This window comes from Drosophila elegans, unplaced genomic scaffold (assembly GCF_018152505.1).
Source record: "Drosophila elegans isolate 14027-0461.03 unplaced genomic scaffold, ASM1815250v1 contig_476, whole genome shotgun sequence".
Taxonomy (NCBI): domain Eukaryota; kingdom Metazoa; phylum Arthropoda; class Insecta; order Diptera; family Drosophilidae; genus Drosophila; species Drosophila elegans.
Window position 1 is genome coordinate 12,535,239 of NW_024545863.1, and position 25,941 is coordinate 12,561,179.

The window sequence follows — 25,941 nt, forward strand, 5'->3', positions numbered from 1 at the left end:
GAAGTCGCCAAAAAAAAAGAAAATGCTCTTAATATTTCACTATAGCTTTCGAAACACTTAAAAAAGGATCAAAGCTTAGTAGTAGTAGCAAAATCAAACGAAAGATGATGACAACTATTTAGCTTGCTTAGCTTCTTATTTATTATAGTTCGTTTTTTTGGTACCAACACATTTTTCCCATTATTTGCCTAAAAAGAACACCTAATATACAAAATAATCAACAAATTGTGAAAATAACGTATTATCAGGGAACTATTACCTAAAATATAAGTTAAACCCAGGCAATGGTCTATTGAATGTATAGGTAATGTTTTCGCGGTATAGCTAAGAAATACAAATATTCGGTGTTTGGCGATGTTTTTAATTATGTATATAATTAATAATTGGAATTAATATATACTCTTAGCTATGCCGCGGAACCCTTAGGTGATGGAACATAAACGGGGAAAAGTTCAAATGGCTATCAAAAATTTTAAACATTTCGGTTTTGAGTTCATGTTTACTAACTTAAAAATAAATAATCAAACCTAATATGTTTTTCACTCCGGAACTATTAAATACATCACCCATACGCCGTGTCGTACGAGCCACTTCGGCTCCCCGTTGGGCGCTACTTAAAATCAAATTAAGATAATTAAATCGCCCTCGTGCAGCCTGAATAGATTTCAATTTGGGTCACACAGTTACTTGCATGGGAAGCCGTTGGGAGCTTTCCCACCTCCAGCAGCTCCGACACCTCTGGCACCCAAGGGATTGGGTGGATACCCCCACTGTCCCTACTTGACTCCCGCCGCAATTTCTCTTCAACGCGCGCGGCAGCTGCGTCCTGTAAAATTTTTGGGGCTCAGCAAGTGTTCAAACTGTACTAAGTACTGTTTATTTACTTGCCGCCCGTTTGAATAGTGGCAGAGCGCATTATTACCGATTATCACCAAGCGGAGCAGATGCTGCCGCCCCATCCGGAGTCGCAGTGGGTTGCGTTGCCAAATAAACATGGACACCGATGACAGGGGTGATGGGTGGTGGGTGGTGGGTAGTGGGTGGAATGATAACCTACTAACACAAGCGCACCATTGAGAGGGAGATAAAAAAGCTCGGGTGAAAGTTTGGAAGATGAGTGAAAGCAGCCGCGCTGCCTGTCATCTGTTGGCGGTTTGTTGTTCTTGCCGTAGGACGTTGAAGGACACGACCAGGAGCAGGAGCAGCATCACCGCCTGCGTCTGGCGCTCGAGTGTTGTCCTAGTCCTAGCCGAAAGCTCTCGGGTGTCGGAGCTCGGATTCCAAGCTTCGTCCGCTCGGCACGGCTCGTCAGTCGAGTTTCGGCCGTCTAACCCAGCAGAGGTGTGCAGCGGACAGCGATAGAAAAACACAACCACCGCAGCAGCAGCAGCAGCAGGAGCAGGAGAAGCAGCAGCAGCAGACTAAATAATTACGGCCACAAAGGAACTGAACAGAAGTCCTCGTTGCCTCGTTGACGAACCCACTGGACGAACCATCTGCAACTGCTTTTACGACTGCCACAACTGCCATGTGGGACTACTGACTACAGACTGACAGCAGACCCTCCGCCTGCTCGTTCATCACACACCGCTGCCGCAACCAGTCCATGTCCGTTGTCCGTTGTCCGTTGTCCGTGGTCCACTCGCAGGACGCGGAATTGGGGTGTCAGAATCCCCAGCGACTGAGCAGCGCGAAAGTAGGCAACGAGCATTGGAAATCTAATTAGCGACGTCAGTGTCAGGATCGCAAATCCATTAATTTTGAGGCGCCAACAACTTCTCGGCCAAAAAGGCGTTGCTGCAGCCAAAAAAAAACAAAAAAAAAAGGAAAAAACGGAAAACAGGAAAGCAGGAAAATCGGGAAAATTTAGCGCAGAAAAAAGGGAAAGCACTTTCGTTTCAGTGTGTCGGTGTGCGTGCGCGAGTGTGTGTGTGTGTGTGTGGGTGCTGATAACGCGAGCCTGGCGCTGACATCACTTTCACTAGGGAAAACCAACTCGGGAAGCTGCCAATCGAGCCGCACGGCAACAAAATCAATTAAACTACCCATACGACAACCGCCACAACAACAACGCTGCCAAGAGCCAATTATCGGGGAAAAGTAACCAAGAGACGCCACCAGATCAGACCAGACCAGCCAAGATGTTCTCCATGTGCACCAAGGTGAAATCACGGAGTGCGGATGCGGATAGCTCGTTCATGCAGCAGTCGCAGCAGTTGCAACTGCAACAGCCTCAGGCGATGGGTGAGTAGGGAGTAGGGAAAGTGGGGAGAAAGTGAAACTGCGACTTCGACTGCGACTGAAACTGAAACTGCGCCCCCGAATGGCAGTCGGTGTGGCCTCATTTGGCGGAAAACCCTTGAACTCGTTTTTGCTGCCCCACCCCAGATGCCCCGCCCTCTACCCCCTCTACGCCCCCTCCGCCCTCCCGGCTGCTTATTTTTCTCAATGAATTCGCACACAGGCGCAGCTGCGGGTCTGTCTGATACTTTCTCTTTCGCTTTCACATCCCCCACATTCTGGCCCACACCAGCGTTCAACTTATCAAGCGGAATCCAGGATGCGGTTTCATTATGCTGCAATTGTTGACAGTGCCACGCCCATTGCCCAGCACATGCCCATGTGTGTGTGTGTGTGTGCTGTGTATTAAGTCATTAAGCAGAGGCTACACAGCCCCATGCGAGTATCACGGTAAATACGGCATGGGCGCATCTGTGTATTTGCCAGCGAACCAGCTGGAAATGAGTTGAGCCTGGCTTCTGGTTACAGCTGCTGATGCAGTGCGTCTCCTGCATAAATCATGTGGCTGCACTCGCAAGAAAATTCGGCAAAACCCAAAGAAAAACATGATCAAATTAAGGGGGGCAATGGTTTTCTTGCTGTAATTCCCAACTGGTTCTAGCAATACAACAAATTTATTTTAAAATTGATGATAGAGAATTTTAATTAATTGCAAACTTAATATGAATCAAAGAATAACAATGTGTAATGAAAATTAGTTTTTAAAACTAATGAGAAGTAGCCCAAATCCATTCTGCATTAATTTTATAATTCTATGTAGTGGTAGAGACAGTATTGTAAAGTACATCATAGCGTTATTTTCCAGTTTCAAAGAATTAAAGACCTTTGACAAGGGCGATTTTAGGTAATTTTTTTCGACTGTGTACATACATACATACAAATATATATCCCAGCCCTTTATCCACTCTCATATCTAGCCAGGCCAGCAATTATGTCTGTACACGTTTGTAGTTGTCGTTGTCGTTGTCGTTGTCTTCGCCTTCCGATTCGTCTTTGTCCCAGTGCAAACGGAGATTCGAGGATGGGGCTGGGTTCGTTGTCTGTGGCGCAGCCACTTGCAATTCTAGCTGATTTGTCATGTGGATGTGGATGTAAGGATGTGTGTGTGTGTGTGTGGGCATGGCTGCATGGGGGTGTGTGCGTGCACTGAAGTGGCACACATGATGTCCGCTGCCTTGCGTTCTTATACAAGCGAGGTAGTGTCCTTCGACGAGCTCGTTCTCTCATCAACCCCCAATGCAACATATATCCAGCCACCAGCCCCCAGCCTCAAGTCGCCAGTTCCCGAGCTCATCCTTTCATCATCTCCGTCGACACTTGGACTGCGTCTGTCGTCGTCGTTTGGTCACTGGGTACACTTACAACGGGCTTTGCAAGTTAAAGAATGTTGCCCAAAGCTGAGAGAAAAAATGTACACTTACTTTAGTTAGGGTTGTTTACCCCAAATGATTTAACCTATTTTTATTACGTAACAGAAATAAGCAGACTTAGCATTATTTATTATCAAAGATAATACCCACTCTTTACATAAATGTAAAGTAATTTAGTTTTAAATACTTTTAAATAATCTTAGCTTATGTCAAATCCATTGAGGAATTCAATTAGGGATTAAAAAAATCCTGAAGAATTCTTCTAATGATTTCATATTTAAATATCTTCTGACACATGTCAACTACAAATCTACAAATTGTTTTCTGCTTTCCACAATAGTAAGGATGTATTAGTCAAGCAGTATCTTGTTTTAGAAAGTGATAAATAAAGTGATACCAATTAAGCACAATACATTGTTTAAGGTTTTGTACCGGACTTTATAAGCTTAAATATTTATATGGCAATGTCAATTGTGCAGTTCAACTCTTTTTTTTCTTTGTGTAAAAATATTAAAGAGGACACAGCAAAAAGCCGAGTTAACCCAACAATTTTGAGGCCAAGCGGCGTTTTTTTACCACGCCGAGCTTCAAGCGATTTTCAAATGCTGTGCAAGCTCATCGCAACCCATTCTCAGCCGCTGCCATTTGTCACCAGCCACTTTGGTCGTAATCAGTTTGCTGCAAAAGCAACTTTTTCCATTGGTCGAGTGTGGCAACGAATGTCAAAGGGGTTCTTCAGTTCAAATAACAAGAATTTTTCTCTGTCAATTTCTCGGAATATAAAAGTCCTGATGGCTAGGTAATACTGAGAAATGAAAATTAAGGCCAATGCCATTCTTGTGCTAATTTGTTGTATTTTATTTAGTATTTAATGAATGAAAATTGTATTATAAGTCGTTATTATAAATAATTAATTAAAAATAATAATTCAGCATTCTAAAAGCTTTACTTGATTTAAGTTTCATAATCAAAAAGGTTGTACTTGAACAGCTTATCTTTTGACCAATATATAAATTCTTCAGAATTATAAATGTGCTTTTATAATTTTATTTGGAATTTATAAACACAGCATATAACAAAAATATCATTTATTTTCATCAACTACTTAGTTACTCTATAGCTATCTATAAAAAAAAAAAAGTAAAAAATTTTTGCTCGCCGATATAATTTGACCAGTTTTTCTAAAGTTCTTCAATTTTTTGGCAGTTCAGAACTACGCTCGTAATTTTATATAAATCGGAAAACGATATCATATAGCTGCCATAGCAACTATCGATATATCTATTTATTTGTTTGTATTTTCCAATCTATACTTTTCAAACCATCTTCGAATAAGGAAATAATTGAGGATTATATATCAAATTACAAGGCATTATTTCAAGTCTTAATTAAATTTCAACGAATGCCTCACAAATTCGATGGAAGTGGTCAGAGTAAGGCAAGGTGTGAAACGGCTTTGGATCAGGTATATACCTATTTATGACCGTTGCCTTGGCCATCTTTATGGAAATAATTAATTCAGTGCACCGCAAGCATCGTGTTTGCCACTGGCCCAAATCCGGCTGCAGTCCGTCCCCCCCTCCCCGTGTCCCCGTCTCTCGACTCTCGACACTTGACCAAATAAATGGGATGCCAGTGGTAATGAATTTGAAACGAGAGACCAGGCCAGCAGGGCAACTGCAGCGGCTGATTGAGCTGCTGCGGCTGCAATTCCGAGGGAATTGCTAAATGAAATTCCGTGTTTCGTTTTACGCCATTCGTTATCCGACGTAACCAGTCGCTTCACACCTCCGCCGCACCTGGATTCGCTTACAGTTGAAATTTGCAGCTCCAGTTTCGGTGCGTGGGCATTGGCCGTTTGCCTTTGGCCGTTTGCCGATTGGCGGATGGCGGATGGAGGAATGCGGATGGAGGATTGCGGATGGAGGATGGCGGATGGAGTATGGTGGATGGCGGATGGCGAATATCAGACATCGGATGAATAGGGAACAAGTCCTTGAAAGGGAAATGGGCTTCGGGGCTGCAGTGCCGGATTCCTGTTCAATTAGTGGCATCGTGGGACTGGGCTTTGGCCACAACTATGTGATGCACTTAAAACTGGGAGCTGGGCAGCGGATGCGGACTAGATGAGTTTCGCAGGAAGACATGCCAAATCTTAGCACTCATCCCCCAATTCGTTTACTTTATTTACAGGAACTGGCGGCAAACAAATCAAGGGCGGCTATCTGCTGCGCTATAAAAGTAAGTATACACCATAACTACTGATTTTAAGTTGTTCAAGAGCTATCAACTATTAAAAAACTCAAATCAATAAATAAATATAGTGGTAAATTTAGGCTATTCCACTTTAGTTCATTTTATATCATGAAGGTGTATGTAATTAAAGAATTGTTTAAATGGGTTGTTTATATATGTTGTCGAATCATTTTAATTGCAGTAAGCTGTATTCCTATATAAATTTTCTAAGCAAATACTTTTTTCTACTACTTGGGTTCCCAATTGACCGCTTTTGTATACTCATATGGGGCAAATTAAAATTACAATTTCAAAAATGTAAAACGTCTTCAATGTTCTTACCTAGTTAGTTTATTCCAAATTAGTTTTTTATGTTTTGGAATTTAACTTTGTTTTGGGAACATTTCTCATTCCCTGGCGAACCTAATAAGTACCCATTCATGTGCAAGAGAAATAGTTGCTGGGCGGGCAATTGCCGGACCCCACAATGCAGCGTCCTTGAAAGGACGGTCCGATTCAGACCTTTTCCTCGGGCTGTCAGCACGGCAGGCTCGGTCCGTCAAGGGACGAACCAAAAACCTCTCAGGAGAGACGACAATCTGTCAAATCAGCACAACAGTTACAGTCCTCCCAGCCAGGCTCAACAGGATGACGCAGCATCCATGGACGACGAGGTAGATGGATGAGGATTAGGATGAGGATGAAGACGGGGACACTGCGGTCTTTCGAACGGGGAGAATGGGGCATAATCATTTCGGGGTCACATTCAAGTGTAATTACTCATGATTTGGCAGCGCTGTGGATGCGTCATTGTCATGCTTGCCGGGCCGGATTGAAAATCATGGCCTAAACAATTTGTGTTGAGCCCTTGCCGCAAATTACTGTAGAATATATAAAAAGCTAGACTCATAAATGCAATGAAAAGTTTAGCCAACTCAGTAATCCAACATGTGCAAATTAATACTCGATTTCAAGGAAAATGTACATATTTTAATTAAATTTAAAATAAACTTATAATATTCGTATGAAAAACCCTACTTCCTTTACTTGCGGTTTTTTTAAAAATCCCTTTACGAAAGCTATAGTTTAAACAGAAAACATTTACATTCCAAACTAAAATATACCCAAATATTCATTATGTTTAAAAAGCTAAAACGAAATTATGAAAGTTTGGATATTATAAAAAGCTTATAAAAACTTTTGAAAGGCTATTGAAGTAAAATTATAATTTTTTGCAATACAAGATTAATTCAACGAAATGTATAATAAAATAAGATTTTTACAAACCTGTTTTCCTGGCCTTTTGTTCCCGCAGAGCAAATGTTCTGGAACCGCTGGGCGGAGGAGTGGGTAGTGCTGTACGACGACTCGACCATGGCCTGGTTCACGGAGCCGGGACGCTCCTCGCCGACGGGCAAGATCCTGGTGAAGGAGGCGCCCGAGATGCTGGCCATCGCCCACTGGACCGGCCAGATTCCGCGTCGTCCGCCGCTGCCGGCGGGCGTGAACGTGTCCCAGCTGATTGCCCTCGGGTCGCAGCGCAAGCGGTCAAAGGTCTACTGGATGCTGGCCAAGTCGGAGCAGGAGGTGAGCGACTGGATCGATGCCATTACCAAGACCCTGCCGCCGCCGCCGCAAATCGAGCTGGTGGTGGACAAGCCGCACCTGATGAACGTGCTCCGACGTCCGCTGGTGCGCATTAGACGTGAGTAAATTCCCCTCAAAACATTCATAATCCATCTGTTTAAGTTTCCCTGGGGAAGATGAAGCATTTCACCCAAACCCCTTCGAACTCGGCAATCTTTTAACTTTATTTAAAGGAAAATTGTGAAAATATTTATGCACAACACATAAAGATTTAATTTTTTTCTTTTTTATTTTATTTAAAGCATAAATATTTTCTTTAAAAAATAATAAACATTTTAAATGAAAAATGTGAAATAAAAGGCAAGCCGAGTTCATTTAGGGAGATATAATAGTTTTTGAATAGAATGTTGAACCGAAAGGAGGTGTGTGATTTGGCCATCCGTTATGCCTTTAAGCTGTAAAACTCTTTATATAGAAATTCCTTAAATTGCTAGTGTAGAACATGGTGGTCAAAGTTATAAAGAGAGTATTACAAATAAGATAGAAAAACATACTGGTCCGTCAAAAGAATTACTCTTTGGAGTAATTTATGAAGTAAATAAATGTATATTTAGCAACTCATTGGAAAATCAATAAACAAATACATATAGTGGTATATATCTGCAAGGTGAACACTGTACATGTTCTATAAAAAAAAACTTTAAGAAGGTTAAAAGTTGATTTTTAGCTTTAAAAATTCTTACAAATACAAATACAGCTATAGCTGCAGCGGCTTTCGGCTGGCTTTTATTTCATTTATAGATCATAAGTGCTCTGCTACTTAATATTAAAAATAAAGAATTAAACATATTTCTTTCAAATAACACCTAATTGTCTAATGTATTGGTAGGCTAGAATCGAGTTCTTAGATAAAGCAAGTATCCTGAAGCTTACTAGCAACAATAGTTTAAGTTTATCAAGGTCTAAAAGATGCAGAGCATTGCCGTTTTTTTATAAAAGTGAGAGCGATTAACAGGTTGTTGGGTTAGAGAGGAGAACCAGCTTGAAATTATTATATTTTTGTTTATATGTTATTAACCAATTTTGTGAATTTCGGTTTTCAATTTGTGCAGCTGCCACCCAGTCGGAGGTGAAGCAGCGCAAGGCGGCGTCCCACGGAGCCAGCGGCAGTAAACACCACCGCTGCTCCTCGGCGATGACCACGAAGCTGTACAGGCAGACCCAGGATCCGCTGGTGAAGAGCGACGCGGCGGTGGCCATTCTCAGCAAGAAGCCGGACTCGAAGGCCTCGCTGGCCTGCGCCCTGCCCTGGGGCCACGGCTGGGGATGGGCCACGCTGCCCAACGGGGTGTGGAGTGGCGGACTGACCTGGTCGCAGTGCGAGGACACCTTCACCCTGCACGCCCTGCCCACCACCCACTGCACCAACCTCATCGACACCTCCTGCAGCGGGGCCGTCTACCACACGGACATCGGCGGCTTTGACTTCCACTCCTCGGGCGTGGACGACATCGGTGGCGAGGACTTCGACTACGCCATGGACTGCGGCGACTTCATATTCTAAGCTCTGAACACTGAACTCTAAGCCCTCCAGCACGACATTCAACCAGCCACCCACCCGGCGGGCAGGACTCGTTCGTCCCGATCCGCAGATTTTGTCTACGATTCCAAGGAGCTGAGCAACTGGTAGCCGCTTGGGTAGCATTTAATATTTAAACGTGCTTTCGTTAACCTCTGAGTGTTAGGTTAGGTGTTAGGTGTTGCCGGAAAGGAAGTGGAACGAACTCCCTAGCGTAGCGTATACGCCCCATTGTCCTTGCCACTTTCCAGATCACTATCCCGCTGTGCCCATTAGCTTGTTTGGCTTTGTGTATTGCCCCAACTGCGTTAAGCAGTTAAAGTGCAAGCACATCAAAAGTTGACCCATTTCCCTCAGTGTGCTAAAATATATATGTCTACATAGCTGCGGCCAATGAAATAGTTGTGGCATCTTGTAACATTGCATCGTGAGTTCTGCCAAATGGTTAAGCAAACTGGCTGTCTATTAAGCACCCTTTACCTTGCTATTACAAAGAAATGTCAGAAAAAAATTCCGGTAATTAAAAGTCTTTGCAGATATATTTATATTGAAATTTTAACGATGTCAACTTTTTTACCCAGCAAATTAAAATTTAATTTTGTTAAATATTTGTTAAGAAAATCAGGGTATTAGAATTTTTTTTAGTCAAAACTATTTGACAAACTAAAGAAATTATGTGTGCCCACAACCGGAAACTCCTTTGTTAAAGTGACCATAAACACAATTGATTGCAATGAGGTTTTAAAAAATCGTTTTTTGGGTGCCACAATTATAGTGACCGCCGCTGTAGTCGTATTTCAAATTCTGGCAGATACACGTGTGTCTATTTATCCACCAATATATGTATGTTAGGCCGCACACTCGACTTCAACCGACACCCACAACCCACAACCCACTAACCACCAAACACCAACCACAGCCATCGCAGTCGCAGTTGCAACCACAAGCATTGGAAATGCGAAAACATTTTTGCATTGCGCATATAAGTAGGCTACAACATATTTTTGCACTCGACAAGCGAACAAATTACAATAAATAATGCAGACAAGACGAAACGAAGCGACAACTAAATTAAAAACGAGAAAAAAAAAACAACCGCAAGAGATTGAAATACTTTTGTGTATTTTGAGACTTTTGAAATTTATATTGATGCAATTTGTAATGGAAACACTTTTCAAATTGTTTTGCCATGATTTTCTAGAATTTTTGAAATCGATAGTATTTAACCGCAAAGCCACTGACCCGAAAAAAACAAACCCCAAGACCCAGCGTCCCCCCGCAAGAACCCATTTTTGTGTGCAAATTTTTGAAACATTTATACAGATACAGCGCGCGTAAATTAAGCAAGTCGAAAAATCGATAAAAGTTTAATATAATTGTGTTAAGCTAAACAAAATGTGGCAAATCCAGCGCAGAATTTTAAAGTGGAGCATGGTAATTTTGATATAGCATGTTAAACAGTTATGACAGTAAACAGGACAACCAGGTAAATAACAAGTAATTAAAAGAGATAAAAACGAACTCTAGGACTCTAGTAATAAAACTCATTCACCCGCAACACACACACATACACACACACACACATAACACAACCAAAACCAAAACCAAAACCGAACCCCTAGTGTTAGTGTTAGGGCTAGCACTTAAGGCATGGCATTCGAATGTCAGTTTAGTTTAGGAAACTAACTCACTCAGATCGACATACCCACCCGTACTGATGTAAAGTTTATAAAACAAAAAACAAAATCAAGCGAAGCAACAAAACAAGTTAGCAACCCAGGAAAAATCACAGAGTATAAAGCCAAAGACGTGTGTACACATGTACGAGTAATTAGCAGTTAAGAACACATTTGAAATCACAGGCATTGCATTGCAGAACCGAAGGAAAGGTTACAACTCACAGCTCACAGCTCACATTCATCCCCACATCGATTCGATTTTGAATTTGATTTTGAGGAACTTTCGCCACAAATATGTGAGGAAGGGAAACGCCGCTACGGACACCTTGAGAAAACTGTAACTGTAACTGTAACTGTACGATTAGGCATATACTATATAGTAACTAGGTTAAGTCGGAAAAGTAATGGAGCGCCCGTTTAGTTAAATACCATATGTAAACGATAAGCGATTTATGATAAACGATAAACGATAAATGTATGTACCGTAAGATTGTGCAGGTTTTCAAAATGTTGCATGCCGCGAAAATGCATAGAGCTAGAATATAGAATCGCGAAATATTATGTAAAATACGGGTAACAGGACACACCAAGTCCACTAAGCATCTGTTGCATGTCCTTGTACGCGCGTGTATACTTATATATTACTATACTTATGTACAACAATAACCACGAGCGAAGCTACACGTAACGAAACGAAACGAAATGAATACCTTTAACCTGAGCCCACAGCCTTAGCTATCATACCCAAACACCCACCATCGCTACTAGCCCCATATTACCATAATACCTACCTAAAGCTACTATTTAGTCAGGAGACGCGTCGAACTGCAGCAGCTAGTTGGGCATCGTGGAAAAAGACATACATATAGAATTAGATAACCCGCCACGTAACGTAATTGAAATGTAGACTAAAAGACTTAAGCAATTGTCGTTTAGACGTTAAATTAGAGCGCATTGAATGTTGGCTTTTAGTTCTAGACACAGAAGCGAATCGAGAGCGATGTGTGGAGCGTTTAGGAACATATTTAAGGGTATCCGTATCCTCACCACAATGTTTTAGTCTGAAGCCTAGCCCAAATAAATCGAAATCGAACACAAAATCGTAAATTGTTAGCAAGCGAGTATAAAGTCGAGTCGAAAATGCGAAAACCAAACTAAAACCTAATGAAAAACGAAAATAAACGTAAAAGTAAAATCAACCTTGGACAATCACGCATACGCATGTAGGAAACGGGATTAAATAATGTATGTAAATTGTTTAAGCCTTGGGTCGGCAGCGAAAAAGGACCGACGATACACGTCCAGCACGGGGTCCATGTGGATGGACTCCGTGAACTCAACTAATCTAAACACACACGGAAAACACACACACACGATGCGATTCGATTGAGGGCTCCAGCCAGGCCAAGTTTCAATTAAGTGTCAATCCCCACGCTCTTCAGTTGAACCGAGAAGTATTTTTGTAAACTTTATTAAGAACACCGAGATCGCAAGTGAAACTAAAACCAAAACCAAAACGAAAACCAATACCGAAACCGAACACAAAAATATAATATAAAATTGCAAAAAGAAAAACAAAGCATGAACATGGATGTTTTAAAACCGAAATTAAGCAAAGCAAATGTAAAACAAAAGTATACTTTAGAGCAAATTTTTGTAGTATAATTGTACACGTAAATTGCATTTCCGATGTTAGCTGAACAACCGTATACACTATATAGTATTATAGTAATATAGTAATATAGTGTATGCAGACACCCACTTATAAGTGTGTTAAGTATAGCGAGCGCGAATCGAGCGAGATACTCGCACTCCAGTTTTTATTGTGCTGCGCATTTTCAGCGGGCGGCTGAACTGTGAATAGTACCTTAGGTAGCGTGGCATCGCGTGTAATGTGCCGCATTTGATGTCACCAAATTATGAAATTATGAAGTTATGAAATTGTAGATCAGAACCAGAACCAGAACCCGAACCCGAGCAAGTCATTGTGAGATGATCCGTGAGGGAGGGCGACTAGTAACCGGAAACGGAAGTGGAAGCAGGCTTCCAGACTTTCAGCCATCCGGCCATCTTGGCATGCGTTGCGTATACGCCCCGGTGGTCTCGACCGCAACTCACAATTAGGCTAGTAAGTTCGCGTTGTTTGTTATCAGTGTCGTTGATGTTGATGTTGAAATTGCCGTGTCATTGTTAAACGTATTCAAGTTGTAATCCGACGGCGTTCGGAATTAGCTGTTTTTGGGAACCAGAGAGAGAGAGACAGAGAAAGGGAGTGAGAGAGAGAGAGAGAGAGATAGAGCAGGAGGCGGCTAAGCAGGGCGGCACTCATCGACCCACGCAGAGGATTATACAAATTATACAAGCTAGCATATATACATTACATAGGTGTGCATAATACCCCCACATACATATATACATACATTGGTGTGAAGCGCTGGCAGGCGAGGCTTAAGCTCGAACCATCCCCAAACCCCAAATGTCAAGAATAAGAAGTTTTAATCCAGCAATCGGTTCGGGTGTTCCGAATCCGGCGCACAGCCTTGCCAAAGACTCTTCCAAATCCCTCGAGTTTCCCCCCCCGAACAGTAATTAACGTAGTAAACTACGTAATTCGATAGATGTGTATGTGTCTATAGATATACTTTGTAGACGTTCACTCGCCAGACGCCGCCGAGCTCAAAAAAATTCAAAATCTAACGCCAACCCACGAAGCCCAGGAAGCCATCGGCCAGAAGCCAGGAGATCTTTTCAAGTGGCCGGTTCAGGTTCAGGTTCCATCAATTCAAGCCAGGCCAAGAGCAAGTGCTGCCACTCTTCTGGCACTCAAATTGCCCAATTAATAGAGAGAGAAACCGAGTACGCTCTCAAACGGTTTCAAGACCGCAGCCCAAAACAAGCGAACAATGTATGAATAATTATTACGAAAACGATGAGCAAATAGACGCTAAGCGAACAGCAAAGAAGTCATCAAATGAATCCGCCAACGAGCGCTTAGCGAAGCTCAAATGCCCTACACAAATATAAGTTGGCTTTTAATATTAAACCCCAACATTTATTTTATTTCATTGTGTAAACTCTTGAAGAAAGATTATTGATTAAATTGATTGAAATGCTATGGCCACAAAAATTTGAAAATCTAACGAGCTCTTTAATTTAATCAATTTATTGAGCTCATTTATTTTCGGAATTGGTAAAGTTTGTACGTGTGTATAAGAACAAAAAACTGTTTGTATAAGCTACAGTGAGCAATAATTTCACAACTTTATGTTAATTATAGAAATAGAAGTATTTTAAATTGTTTAGAATGACATTTTTGATCGTATAATATTTTTGCATAAATGAATATATTGTTTAAGAGCGAATACTTAAGTATTGAGATTAACTTCGTATTCCCTATTTACAATTTATTTAAGCTTAAAAATGTTCAAGTGGTTTATTTTAAGATCCCACCCAACCGCGCTCAACTATGATTAATTATGATTCGGCGTTCGAATCGCTAAAAATACACCTTATCCAAGTTTTGATTCGATGACTTCAAAAGGGGTTGATGAAGAGTAGGAGGCGGAAAACATCTGCGAAGCGTCAGCGTTGATAAATGTAAAACAAAAGCAAATAAAGTTTAGCAACAACATCTGAGAGAAAGAAAACAAAACAAAAAAAAAAAAAAACAGCCATTTAGCGATAAATACATGTTTCTCTTCGCGTGCACGCACATATGTGTACTGCGATTTCTGGGTGAGGGCCGACATGGCGGTTCGAGGAGGTTCGAGGCTCGAGGGGAACTAGCCGATAACTTGACTCACCCGACACGCCATCATCCGCAGATCAGTTGGTGGCGGTGCAACGCTCGATGTCGCCAACTTCGCAACTTGTTCGGCCCGGTCATCGGTGCGGTGTATGGACTTGGATTTGGATTCGGTATCGGAATCGGAATCGTCGGCGAACTGGAATCTTGTCTCAGTTAGCGCGCAAACTTCTAAGCAAACAGTCGCCAGCGCGGGGCCCATCGAAAACGGACAAAACAAATAGCGACAGCAAAAGCGACAGCGACAGCAACAGCAACACAAATCGTAGCCCGAAACACTCTAGACACACGCGGCGTATGCGTAATTACATTCCATCAACAGCTGGCCAGTTGCCCACAGAGGAGTCACCGCCTATCCTTCGGTGACCCACTTCGAGGTCCGGCTTTAAAGTTCAATCCTCGTTCGAGTGCCTCCTTTGTGTGTCAATAAACTCGCGTGCCAGGAGCCCAGTGTCCACTCCCCCAATCCGCCTCCGCCCAGGTCAACAGAACCCATGCCCAAGTGCACCAGTCTGGCGGTATTTCTCTATAAAGCTGGTAAGTTCATTTCGGCAGGGTATGCAAATCGCAACTCCAAACACAAACAAAGCCGGCGCAGAGTTGGAATTAGTCAGCGCGAAACGACATGTGCCAAAAAGCCGAAAAACACATAAATTAAAGGTATTGTTTGTGGAAGCGGTGGTTATGGTAGACCCTAGACTCGGACAAAAAACCCATAAAAATGTAAACTTCCATTAAATTGTATTATTTTATTTATTTATTTAATTTGTCTATATTAAAATAAACAACATTTCAGCAACTCACACCCATGAAAAATAAATTTCATTAAGAGAACAGTAAAAATATTATATAAAAATTATTATTTATATTAAATTAAAACATAATTTTAAAGACACAAATAATATTTTATTTCTGGGTACTTTTAACCTCAGATGCTTTAAGTTCGTAGAGAGAGACTTTTGGTCTTTAAGCATTAACACTTAACTAGACAGTGCATATATTAAGTCGAATATCTACATAGCTACAAGCTCTTTGACAATCCAGCCAGTTGGGTTTCTCTGCTTTGTTCAGATGTCAGTCGGCCAAAATTCCATTTCATCGTATGAAAACATTTCAGAACATTGTATTAAATACACAAATATCGACAAATTTCAAACGTACGTTCTTACTTTTCTGCAGTTCTTTTCGGTTCAGATTTGTAGTTTTATAAATACACGCAAAGATAACCATTGGATTCCATCAAAGTTGGTACGATTTGTGGCGAGTCAAAGTGAATTCAATTGGATTGGCTTGTTCATTGATCGCGCCTTATTGGGAGCAGCCATCGGCCCACAATTGTCAGTCTGGATCTGGGTCTGGGACTTGATCTGGGCACGGTTTCATCGGCTACCACTTCCACTTCCAGATCCAGCACCCACGTACATCCACTGACGCCTCCTGGCCACAATCGTTCGCCTGTTGCTGCTGTGTGTTTTGTGTTTACTTGCTGCCAACTCGCATGACTCACCGGAGAGTCTGAGCCGGGTCTGCGGTAACCAAACACTTCGAGCCAAGCTCGGTCGCGTCACCACCTTGGCCGGAGCCCACACACGAACATCGCATCGAATCGCACCGAATTCAACCGACTCAAATTGAATACACCCTATTTGGCGATGGCGTCAATGGGTTCCGGAGAGATGAAGACCTCGAGGCTAGCGCAAATGCAGGTGAGATTTGAGAGTGATTTGAATGTTGATTCAAAAGAATCAACATTTTAAAATTATGCTGATATTTGTTTTGTTTGAGCATTGCCACTGGCGATAGCAGTAATAAACCAGTTCTCTTGATAAAAAAGTATCAAGACAGGAAATTAACAAAGTTGATAGGCGCCTTTGTATACCCTTGCAGTGGATTATATAATTTCATTTAAAAATTTGCAATGCAGACATTGTTAACCCTTTAAAGTCACTAGCATCACTAGAAGATTCCATCTAACTATGATCGTCTGTCCGTTTCTATGCAAGCCAAAAGTCTTCTTTCTATTGCACGTTGTATATAAGTAAGAGTACCGTAACTCAGCTAACAAATTTCAAACTAAATAAATCTAATAAACTTAGGATACTGTTTCGCCGGCAGAGCAGTGGCAGAGAGGCGGCAGAAGACTTAATATCTTAATGTAACTTATAAAATTATAGCTCGATTTTGAAAATGTTTGTGTCTTCCGATAGATATGACCGAAAAGTACACACAGAGTTTAATAGCTAAGGTCTTGCATGTGATAGACTTTCGCGATTTGTGGGCGTGAGCTCGATTGGAAATTAACTTGTGCTGCTAAAAAATTACTAGAATCTGCATTTCAACTCCGAAGTTTATAGATTTTATAGTTTCCGAGATCTCGACGTTCATAAAGACGAACAGACAGACGGAAATAGATAGATGGACTTGGCCAAGACTTGGACTTGGTAAAGACTTTATATAAACTATACTTTTCAACAATTACAATATACCCTTTTACTCAATGAATAACTGGTATAAAAACCTTTTTAGAACTTAATTACAAGCACAACTAGCAAGACATCAACAATTTAAACACTCCAACACAATACCATGCTTCGAATTTATTTTACAATATCTTCCTGGCCAACGATTATAATTAATTTTGACACTACTTCTGCAATACCGACATTTGTTTCATTAAAAGTTGCTCCCAATATAAGCCAGTTAGCTACTTTAATTTCCGTGATGCACCATAAATGGCCTGAGGCTTTTGGTGGAGTTCTATTTCGGGTTCTCTCGCTAAAGTTTTCCAGTGAAATGCCAGCTAATTAATTTGTATTTGCCGCTGCTCTTATTTGGCAATGGGAACTTTTGACGCCCCCGCAATGAAACAAAAAGGCGCTCCTTGACGGCCATCTGTTAGCGGCAACCAGAGGCGTCGACAGTGCAGAGGGGGGTACAACACATATCCCCCAATTAGATGTAATTAGTCTTTGCCAAACTACGTCACTGTATTAGCCACTCAATATCCAAAAAGGGTTGACATTAAGAACGCAAACATGCACGTGTGCACGGTGAGAAATCTGACAGTCATTTCAAAAACTAATTATTCCATTGCTGCACTCCAAACAATTATTGTAATTTGAACCTTGCATACTTGTTAAAATATATTTTAAAGTAACAATTTGAAGGCTTATTTTAAAGAGCTCCAAAAAGCTATGAATTTTAGAACTATTATATTTTAACATAATTTTTTGTTTATTTTTATAGATTATCTGATTGGCAAAGTTTAAATTATTATAATTTGAACCTTGCATACTTGTTAAAATATATTTAAAAGTAAAAACTTGAAGGCTTAAATCTAAGAGCTCCATAAAGTTATGAATTTTTCAACTATTTTTTTTTATAGATAATATGATTGGCAAATTCTAAATCTTAATATTATAATTTTTTTTTAATTTTTCCCAATATTATATTGGGCTTTAATGTTTTTCTCTGAGTACCAATCCACCGAACTATAATAATTCATCAATTAAAATAGTTGAGCGCGATTTTATCGCTGAAAGGAGGCATGCGGGTGAAGGACAAACCTGAGGTCCTTTGTCACCTGTGCGCCGCTCTTCCTTGGCGGCATTCAACAATTGCTGCTCCTTTTGGGGGGTGGTGGGTATTGAGTGGGTGGTTGTTGGTGTTGGTGGGTCTTGGGCGGGTGTGTATATCCCCTGTATCCCATGTGGCCCGTGTCATGGCAACGTTGCAGTCATTGATTTTTTGTTGTTATTGCTGCATGCCAATAACAACAAAAACAATCGGCTGGCCAAACAAAAGGACAGCCAGCTAGGATTTCACGAGTGTCCGATATACACAAAGGACTTGCATATTTTGTGTGCCTTGTTTTGGAGCAAGTCGTCCAATGGCCATGGCTGGGTTCGAAGGCCACTACCAGGATACCAGAGACGGAAGACAAGCGCACTAAGAGGAGGCATTTCGAGGGAAATGAATGGAAGGAGCATGGCCACAACCGCGTCCACACCCACACCCACACCCACAGCCGCACTTGGTACCCATTTCCGTTCCCGGGGACAGGATAAGGTTTCCTTTGCCCAGGCGGGTCGTGTGGCAAGGGGTTTTATGTACTGGCGGCACGTAAGTGGGCACGGATTTGTTCGCAGTGGGGCTGGGGTTGTGACACCTTCCCATCGCCACAATAGACAAGCAAACAAGGCACACAGCACAAACACAAACACACAAACACACACCGAAACCCGTGCACCTAATGACTCCACTCGGGGGAAAATGGACGCGCTAATGTCCAGTTCCCGTTCGCTCAGTTGACACGCGCTCTCCGGCCCGGAATGTTGCATTCGGCGGACGGGGACGTGGACGAGGACGAAAACGGAGACTTCCTCCGGTACGAGTTCGAATCGGAGCTCGGCCAGCAGGACCACATTCTGCCCCTGAAACTGAACGAGTCCTGGGCGGCCAGGCGCCTCATGGAGGCACTGAGTCACCTGCCACCCAGTGGCAATGGCAGCACCAACTCTGCTCCAGTAAGACAATTGGGTGATATTTGGGGTATAAATAATATAGCAGATGAATAACAAAGTGAATTTAACTAATTTTAGTTTTTTTGCGTATAAATTTTTTTTAATTGAAACTTTTTGATTCAGTTTAAAACAAACAACGATTCCTTAAACTTTGATCGAATTCAGAAACTATTTTTAATCAATCTTATAATTATTATAATAATTTGATTTTTGAAACTAAATTCAAGTGTTTAAAAAAGTTATTTGATTTGAGTGAAACTAAGAGTGAGAGTATATAGATAAACTAACCTATTAAAGGGACTTTGTGCATTAAAAACATTATTTCTTTTTTAAGTATTTCAAAGTCTGTTTGGTTCAACTCGTGGTCATGTCTGGCTTTAAAATTTCTATAACACATAATTATAATAACTTTTTTCATACTTATACTAACTGAAGCTTAGACTCATAAGAATATTATTGACAGACTTCATAATCATAAAAATTGTTTAGCCTTAAGCCTAGTAGACAAAATTTTGACGGGAAAAAGACTGAAAAGATTTGATATATTTGTTCTACATTTTAGATAATCTCAATAAACTTAAATTGTGTTGCATATAATAAGAGCTCAATGGAAAACTGATATTACTGTTATTTTAGTATTAATTTACTTATTGTTAAAAGACAGCTTGTTTCCAAAAAAAAAATTTTCAAAAAATCTCTGACTTCAGACTTGATCCATAAGCTTGCATTACAAAATTAAAAAAAAACATTGTTTTTTTTACCACCAGATGCGCTTTCAGCAGCGGACCCAGCAGGAGCAGGAGGTGCGTCGGCGGGAACTAATGGGCACGAAGACGAGTGGCGAGCACTTGGCCACTGCTGCGCCCAGTGCCGCCTCCACCAGGCTGATTGGCAATGGAAAGGTGCGCCAGATGTTCGACGAGCGTCGCCGAGGAGCGGGCATAGACCGCAGCAATCCTCTCAAGCCGATCGGAGCACTGACCTCGCCGATCGCCCCAGCGAAAGCCCGCCCCCCGCAACCGATGCAGCGGCTCATCAAGGGCGTGACCGACATGAGCCTCGGGGAGCCGCCTCAAGGAGCCGCCGGCAGGCGCGTTACCAGCGACAGCAACAACAACAACAAGTACGCCACCCCAAGGAGTGTGAACCGCAGCCTGAAACCTGTGGTCACCCGGAAGACGCCGCCTGCCCCTGCCTCCGTGTCCACGCCACCGCGCAGTCCCAAGATGCCGACTTCCAGTCGGTTGACCGGAGGAACCACCTCGCAAGTCAATCGCCTGTCGCCGCCAACGATTCGACGGGTGAGTAGACGGGTCAACATGGCCCCGCATTGTCACTCAACCGATAATCTTTTCAAAATATCTATGACGTGTCCCTTCCCCATTCAGTCGGAGCCTAAATCGCCAGTTAAAAAGGTTAACATGGTAAGTACCATAGTCCAGGGGTCAGGAGTAGAGTGATCCGAACCTTTTGCCCATTCGCAGGACAACAACACAACGACGGCCCCGGAGGGCACCGCCCTGTGCCGATTCTGCGGACGCCACTTCAACACGGATCGGCTGCAGAAGCACGAGGCGGTGTGCCAGCGCATGGTGAGCACCAAGCGTAAGGTCTTCGATGCCTCCAAGCAGCGCATCGTGGGCACCGACGCCGAGAAGTTCGGCAAGAAGTCAAAGGGCAGAAGCTCGCAATCGACGTACAGCAGTGCTGCCCAGCAGAAGGGTCTGACCACCGGGGTCAAGAAGAGCAACTGGCGCAAGCAGCACGAGGAGTTCATCCAGTCGATACGGGCCGCCAAGCAGGTTCAATTGCACTTGGCGCGCGGCGGCAAGCTGAGCGATCTGCCGCCACCGCCGCCATCGGAGAATCCCGACTACATCCAGTGTCCGCACTGCAGCCGTCGATTCAACCAACAGGCCGCCGAGCGGCACATCCCCAAGTGCGCCAACATGGTGCACAATAAGCCCCGGAACGGTCCCCCGCCGAAGAAGCGCTAGTGGTTAGTGGGAATCCGGTAATCGGTAATCGGTAATAGCTGATCTCTGGTTGATAACAGTGAACATGCCCATACTTTTACTTGTGATAAAGAAGTTTGATGATTGGAACGAACCTATAGTGGCCTACAACTAGGGTGTGGGTTGTGTGTGTGTGCGTGGTATATGCTATGCTAGTCGGACAGCACCTCCACGTCGTTATCGGTGGCAGAGGGAACGGCTGGCGCGGCAGTAGATCCTCCCGATTTCTCGCGCTCAATGATGGCCTTGACCGCCTCGGCAGCCTTGTTCATCTCCAATCCCTCGAGCATGTACGCCCAGTTGTCCAGCGTGGCATCATCGTCATCGGAGATCCAGTTGGTCAGCATTTGGACGCAGGCCACGTTGGCCGTCGAGTGTTCCATTTGGAAGAAGAGCAGCTCGTCGTTGGTGAAGCCGATCTTCTTACCCACCTTCATCCAGGGCTCACCTATCAAGGGGGCCACCTCCTCGATGTGCTCTTTGGTAACCATAAGCGGCTTCTCGTGGGCTGGCACTTCGTCCACCTCCTCCACCACCGGCTCATTGTCCTCCACCTCAAGATCCTGCTCTGGCTCAGCGTCCTGAAGGGCCACAGTGGCATCCTGCTCGCCCTCCGCATGAGCATGGTTTACTGTCTCCGAAGAGTTGCTCGATAACAGAGCTGCCGGCTTGGGCTCCTTGTCCCGAATGAGACGCTTGCGCACCTGTTCCAGATAGTCGGAGATCTTGCTCGAGGGTTGAGAGAGTGAGGTAAAGAAGTGTGGTGTCTGGCGGGCTAGCAAACGCAAGGCTCGCCATTCGAAGGCGGGGTCGATCTTCTCATGCGGCGTCTCCAAATACGTCTCCAGAAGCGGCAGGAAGTTGCGCTGCTCGCTCTTGCAGGCCTGCAGGTTATCCGGAGAGTAGTTCCACAAACGGGTCAGGTTATCACTGGAAGGGCATTGCATTACTTTAATAACCTGATTGGTTTCTTGACACGTCATACTTACTTTCCCAAAAAGAACTTGCCATTGCGGGCTGCATCGCGCAATGCATCGCCCAATGGGCGTCTTGGTTTCTTGGACGGCGGTGGTTTCAAGTCCTCCTCGTTGGGTGCCGGCTCCTCCGGCTTTTTGAACTCCTTACAGCCCTCGTTCTTCCAGTTATTCCACATCTCCTCGCGCACAAGCATGTGGTGTACAGTTCGAGCAAACCGCTTGCCATAGGGCGGAGTCTCCTCTAGCAATTTGTATACGCGAGACTCTGTTTCCTTGATAAAGTCCGCCTGGTCTGCGGTTAGTGTGTAAGCATCGCTGAAAGTGCAGGCATCACATGTTATTTGTATTCACTGTGGCCCACAAGTTTCTACTCACCTTTTAAACTTTACACTAACTTGCAGGTACTGAAAGAGTATCAGAAATTGCACCAGCACAGCACGTCGGAAATTAGCATCAGAGAGCTGTAGTGCCAGTAGCTTGGGATTCGTCAGAAACTTGGCGAAGAAATGATTCGCCTTGATCACTGCCGTCACCGCCGCAGCATCAACGGCCTCTTCGTCCACCTCCATGGCTTGGCCAGCCTCGCTGGCACTGTCGCTGCCACTCTGTCGCACATCCTCCAGCTTGAAGCTCGAGAACGACTGCAGTATGTTCTCGGCGTGCTGAAAAAGAATATTATATTCATAATATTAATTATAAAAAAAATAATTATAAAAAGAATTGACCCATCCAGAAGGTACTCACCATCTGGAACATCTTCCACTGTGCCTTGTTGTAGCACTGATTGGGATTGCGAAAGAAGTCCTGCAGCGACCAGAACTTGCAGTACAGGTCGTAGTCGATCTTCAGGGGGATGTCTTCGGCAGTGTCCTCCAGCTCCTTGTTGTCGCTCTCGTCGTGGTCTTTGCTGTCCAGCCCGTACTCCGTGAAGTTGTCCAGGTTAAACTCCGAGACAATGTTCAGGCCAGAGCGCTCCGAGAAGGGGAAGAACTTGGAGAGGAAGAGCAGAATGCGGCCGCAAAAGACGGTGTTCTGGGTGCGAGAAAGGCGCCGCAGCAGATCGTTGCACATGCGCAGTATGTTGTTCTTGCACGAGGCGAAGAATATCTCCTCCTTCCACACCTCCACCAGTTCCTCGACGAACCGGAAGATCTCCTGGCACTTGTCCAGCGTGACCACGTCGAAGGTGTCGATGAGCAGTACCACCGGAATGGTGTTGGACACGATCTCGGCCCGCGTGGCATCCACGGAGAGGTGAACCAGGTCGCCAATGCGTTGTACATCGTCGTCCAGCCGATTCATCAGAAGCACCCGGAACGCGTGGTCCATGGGCAGGCGCTTGTCATGTTCGGTGTTGGCGGTGAAGCTGTTGTACTCCTTGACCAGCAGCTCCACGTTGCCGTCGGTAATCGCCTTTTCCAGGGCTTTCTGCAATTTAAAATTTGGGACCCCATCATTGCCGGTTTCGATGCTCTTTGATGCACCATTTCTTACCTCAAACGCAGTCTGCAGCGCAAAGTAGTTGGCCAACTTGCCTGAAGCCTTGCTGGCCACATCTACAGCGGTGCTCATTTTGTTCAAAACAGTAAGTGCGGATACAACAGCAGTAAATTGGTAAATTGATGTTGTTTTTAACTAAAACAACATGGCCAGTGCTGTTGGCTGTCTTTGTTAATTTCCAGTGTTGGACACTGCTCCCTTAATAGTAACAAAAAATACTTTACTATCGATATAAATTCGATTTTTAATGCGGCGGGAAATTCAAAACAAAAGAAATTCAAAAAATTCAAAGAAATAATTAAATAATTAAGTTTTAGTAAATACAAGTTCCTAATGCTTTAAGCCGAAGGATACAGGCACCAAAATGATTACAAATATTACATTTTAAGGGGTTTTACTTTTAAGAATATGAACAACAAAGCAAAAGTTTGGCGACCTACGAATTAAAAACACATACAATTATAATTTGCAAGGCCGAATGAATTGTTCTTATCAACAGCGAGGCACGCAAAACTGCTATCAGCTTCTCAGGCAAATCAGAATAGGTTTGAGATTTCAATTACTTTCCCACTTTTCCACAAGGTTGCGGAAGTGTCGTAAGTAGGCCAGCCGAATCCAATGCAAATCGCTTAAGCTGTTATTCCGAATCTTAATCTCGGACGGAGTAGAAATGCGCAAGACGATCTACTATGTGCTGCTGTGGGTTCTGGCGCTCAAGTGTTTTAGCTGCCAGTCTGGGGTTTACCAACTATTCCCGGGCTATAATTATCCGCCTGCTGCTGCTCCTGCGCGGCCATCGTATTCCGGCTACTACAACAGCGGCTACAGGCCACCGCAGCAAGCCAGACAACGAAAACCTGAGCGATCTTACAAAGAAATCTGTCAAGTGGTAAACTCAAACGGGTTCACAAACCCGAGCGGAGTGCCGAAATGTTTTTAGACTAGTAAGCACAAACTTATTGTAAATTATCTTGATTAGTTAAAATAAAAATAAGGTGTTTTTTATACAATCAAATCTGCATTTACCATTTGAAAATGTTATAAATTAAATATAACCTGGTCTGCCCAAGTGTACTCACTAACTCGCACTGTATTTTATACAATCAAAAACACTTGTATATGCCAACCAACTTGGATAATTCACTAAACATTTTAAATAGAAGCGGTGCTTACAAGTTATGGTCATGTGCTAGGCTTAAAATAGCTAAATTCTAGACAACAAAAGCGAAGATCTTAAGCTAGGCAGGAAAATTGGGTCCATTCACGGGCTCTAGAAAAGCCGCTTCTGGACAATGTAAAAGACACATGCAAGAAACAGGCAGAAGGCGAAGAATAGCAGCATCTTGTCGGTGCACTCGCGTCGTCCGTACTTCTTGAGCAGCTTGCCGGACATGGTTATGCTGCCGGCCGTGTTCTGCAACTCGTCGCTGGTGGCCTCCACATTCTGGGACGACGCCACCAGCGTCTCCAGGGTGACGGCACTCTTCTGGGTGGTCTCCGAGAGGTGCCGCGATATGGCCAGCATCTTCTCGGTCACGTCGTTCTCCTGGGAGACCAGGCTGCCCTGGTTGTGGCGCGCCCGTGCCGTCGAACGCTGGCGCAGCTCGCTCTCGCCGGTAATGGCCATCAGCTCCTCCCGGTTGGCCTTCTCGATCTCCAGCATCGTGGACACGTTGGCCTTCCGGAAGGCCTGCAGCGTCTTGGAAAATTGGTCGCGGTGGTTGTCCACTTCCTTGGCCAGCGCCGCGTCCCCAGTGTCTCGAGCCCAGTCGTCCAGGCGCTCGATGCTCCTTCTGATGGCCGACAGCTTGGAGCGTCCCGCTTCGTTCAGCTCCTCCAGTTCGGCGATGGATGTGCGGCTGTTCAGGATGTCCTGAAATAGGCAGCTCGGACTTCAGATTCCCCTTGCAGCCGGCGAACGCTCACCTGTATGATCGCCTTGGCCTGCAGGTTGTTGTCGATTAGGTCCTGCCGGATGGACTGCAGAGTGAATGTGTCCTTGTCCATGACTCCAGCGAATTGTGTTTGTTTTGTTTTAATAAAAACAATTGATATTCCTTGGCTCTGGTGACGTGCCGTGCATTGACCAACACTAGAACGGCAAGGTATTTATCGATTGACTTCAATTCGTTTAAATTCTATCGAAATAAAATAATACAGTATTCACACATACGCCCAAAAACTTATTCACACAGGCGGCATTTCTAATTCAGCGACCGTATTCCGCAACAGAGTCTTTATCTTGCAAGTACATGTGATCTGCAATGCAATGGCTTTAAATGTTCTGAAGTGAACAAACGATGATTATATAATTGATAAAGGAGGTATTGGGTGTAAAAATAGTACGCTACCTTTTCTTGATATCGATAA

General features: G+C 43.6%; 4 protein-coding genes across 5 annotated transcripts; 2 read left to right on the forward strand and 2 right to left on the reverse strand.

Annotated features, from left to right (window-relative positions):
* Nucleotides 1–1,113: 1,113 nt before the first annotated feature.
* Nucleotides 1,114–13,037, forward strand: LOC108148284. The gene is made up of 4 exons (XM_017275249.2): nt 1,114–2,244; nt 5,865–5,912; nt 7,222–7,611; nt 8,606–13,037. The coding sequence occupies exons 1-4, from the start codon at nt 2,142–2,144 to the stop codon at nt 9,055–9,057; spliced, it is 993 nt and encodes a 330-aa protein (XP_017130738.1). The 5' UTR covers nt 1,114–2,141; the 3' UTR covers nt 9,058–13,037.
* A 2,534-nt stretch (nt 13,038–15,571) lies between these two features.
* On the forward strand, nt 15,572–21,188 carry LOC108148283. 2 transcript variants are annotated; one of them, XM_017275244.2, is made up of 4 exons: nt 15,572–16,262; nt 19,847–20,380; nt 20,468–20,503; nt 20,564–21,188. In XM_017275244.2, exons 1-4 carry the CDS (start codon nt 16,209–16,211, stop codon nt 21,074–21,076), a joined length of 1,137 nt encoding a protein of 378 aa, XP_017130733.1. In that variant the 5' UTR covers nt 15,572–16,208; the 3' UTR covers nt 21,077–21,188. The 2 variants fall into 2 exon arrangements, with proteins under 2 accessions (XP_017130733.1, XP_041565674.1); XM_041709740.1 differs by lacking the exon at nt 15,572–16,262 and adding an exon at nt 18,873–19,082.
* LOC108148282 (THO complex subunit 1) lies at nt 21,130–23,754 on the reverse strand. Its single transcript, XM_017275243.2, has 5 exons — nt 23,566–23,754; nt 22,816–23,499; nt 22,447–22,733; nt 22,084–22,386; nt 21,130–22,024 (listed from the first exon to the last, which is right to left on the reverse strand). Exons 1-5 carry the CDS (start codon nt 23,641–23,643, stop codon nt 21,247–21,249), a joined length of 2,130 nt encoding a protein of 709 aa, XP_017130732.1. The 5' UTR covers nt 23,644–23,754; the 3' UTR covers nt 21,130–21,246.
* An 862-nt stretch (nt 23,755–24,616) lies between these two features.
* Nucleotides 24,617–25,666, reverse strand: LOC108148285 (vesicle transport protein SEC20). Its single transcript, XM_017275250.2, has 2 exons — nt 25,498–25,666; nt 24,617–25,444 (listed from the first exon to the last, which is right to left on the reverse strand). The coding sequence occupies exons 1-2, from the start codon at nt 25,576–25,578 to the stop codon at nt 24,842–24,844; spliced, it is 684 nt and encodes a 227-aa protein (XP_017130739.1). The 5' UTR covers nt 25,579–25,666; the 3' UTR covers nt 24,617–24,841.
* Nucleotides 25,667–25,941: the final 275 nt, after the last annotated feature.

Bases quoted from the DNA above. Each gene is read 5' to 3' on its own strand.
- LOC108148282 (XM_017275243.2), bottom strand. From the start codon at position 23,643: ATGAGCACCGCTGTAGATGTGGCCAGCAAGGCTTCAGGCAAGTTGGCC. The intron at 23,500-23,565 runs GTAAGAAATGGT...TTTAAATTGCAG, and splicing joins CGCTGCAGACTGCGTTTGAG to AAAGCCCTGGAAAAGGCGAT. The intron at 22,025-22,083 runs GTAAGTATGACG...ATGCCCTTCCAG, and splicing joins GGCAAGTTCTTTTTGGGAAA to TGATAACCTGACCCGTTTGT.
- LOC108148283 (XM_041709740.1), top strand. From the start codon at position 18,888: ATGTTGCATTCGGCGGACGGGGACGTGGACGAGGACGAAAACGGAGAC. The intron at 19,083-19,846 runs GTAAGACAATTG...TTTTACCACCAG, and splicing joins GCAGCACCAACTCTGCTCCA to ATGCGCTTTCAGCAGCGGAC. The intron at 20,381-20,467 runs GTGAGTAGACGG...TTCCCCATTCAG, and splicing joins CGCCGCCAACGATTCGACGG to TCGGAGCCTAAATCGCCAGT.
- LOC108148284 (XM_017275249.2), top strand. From the start codon at position 2,142: ATGTTCTCCATGTGCACCAAGGTGAAATCACGGAGTGCGGATGCGGAT. The intron at 5,913-7,221 runs GTAAGTATACAC...TTGTTCCCGCAG, and splicing joins CTATCTGCTGCGCTATAAAA to AGCAAATGTTCTGGAACCGC. The intron at 7,612-8,605 runs GTGAGTAAATTC...CAATTTGTGCAG, and splicing joins TCCGCTGGTGCGCATTAGAC to CTGCCACCCAGTCGGAGGTG.
- LOC108148285 (XM_017275250.2), bottom strand. From the start codon at position 25,578: ATGGACAAGGACACATTCACTCTGCAGTCCATCCGGCAGGACCTAATC. The intron at 25,445-25,497 runs GTGAGCGTTCGC...TGCCTATTTCAG, and splicing joins AGGCCAAGGCGATCATACAG to GACATCCTGAACAGCCGCAC.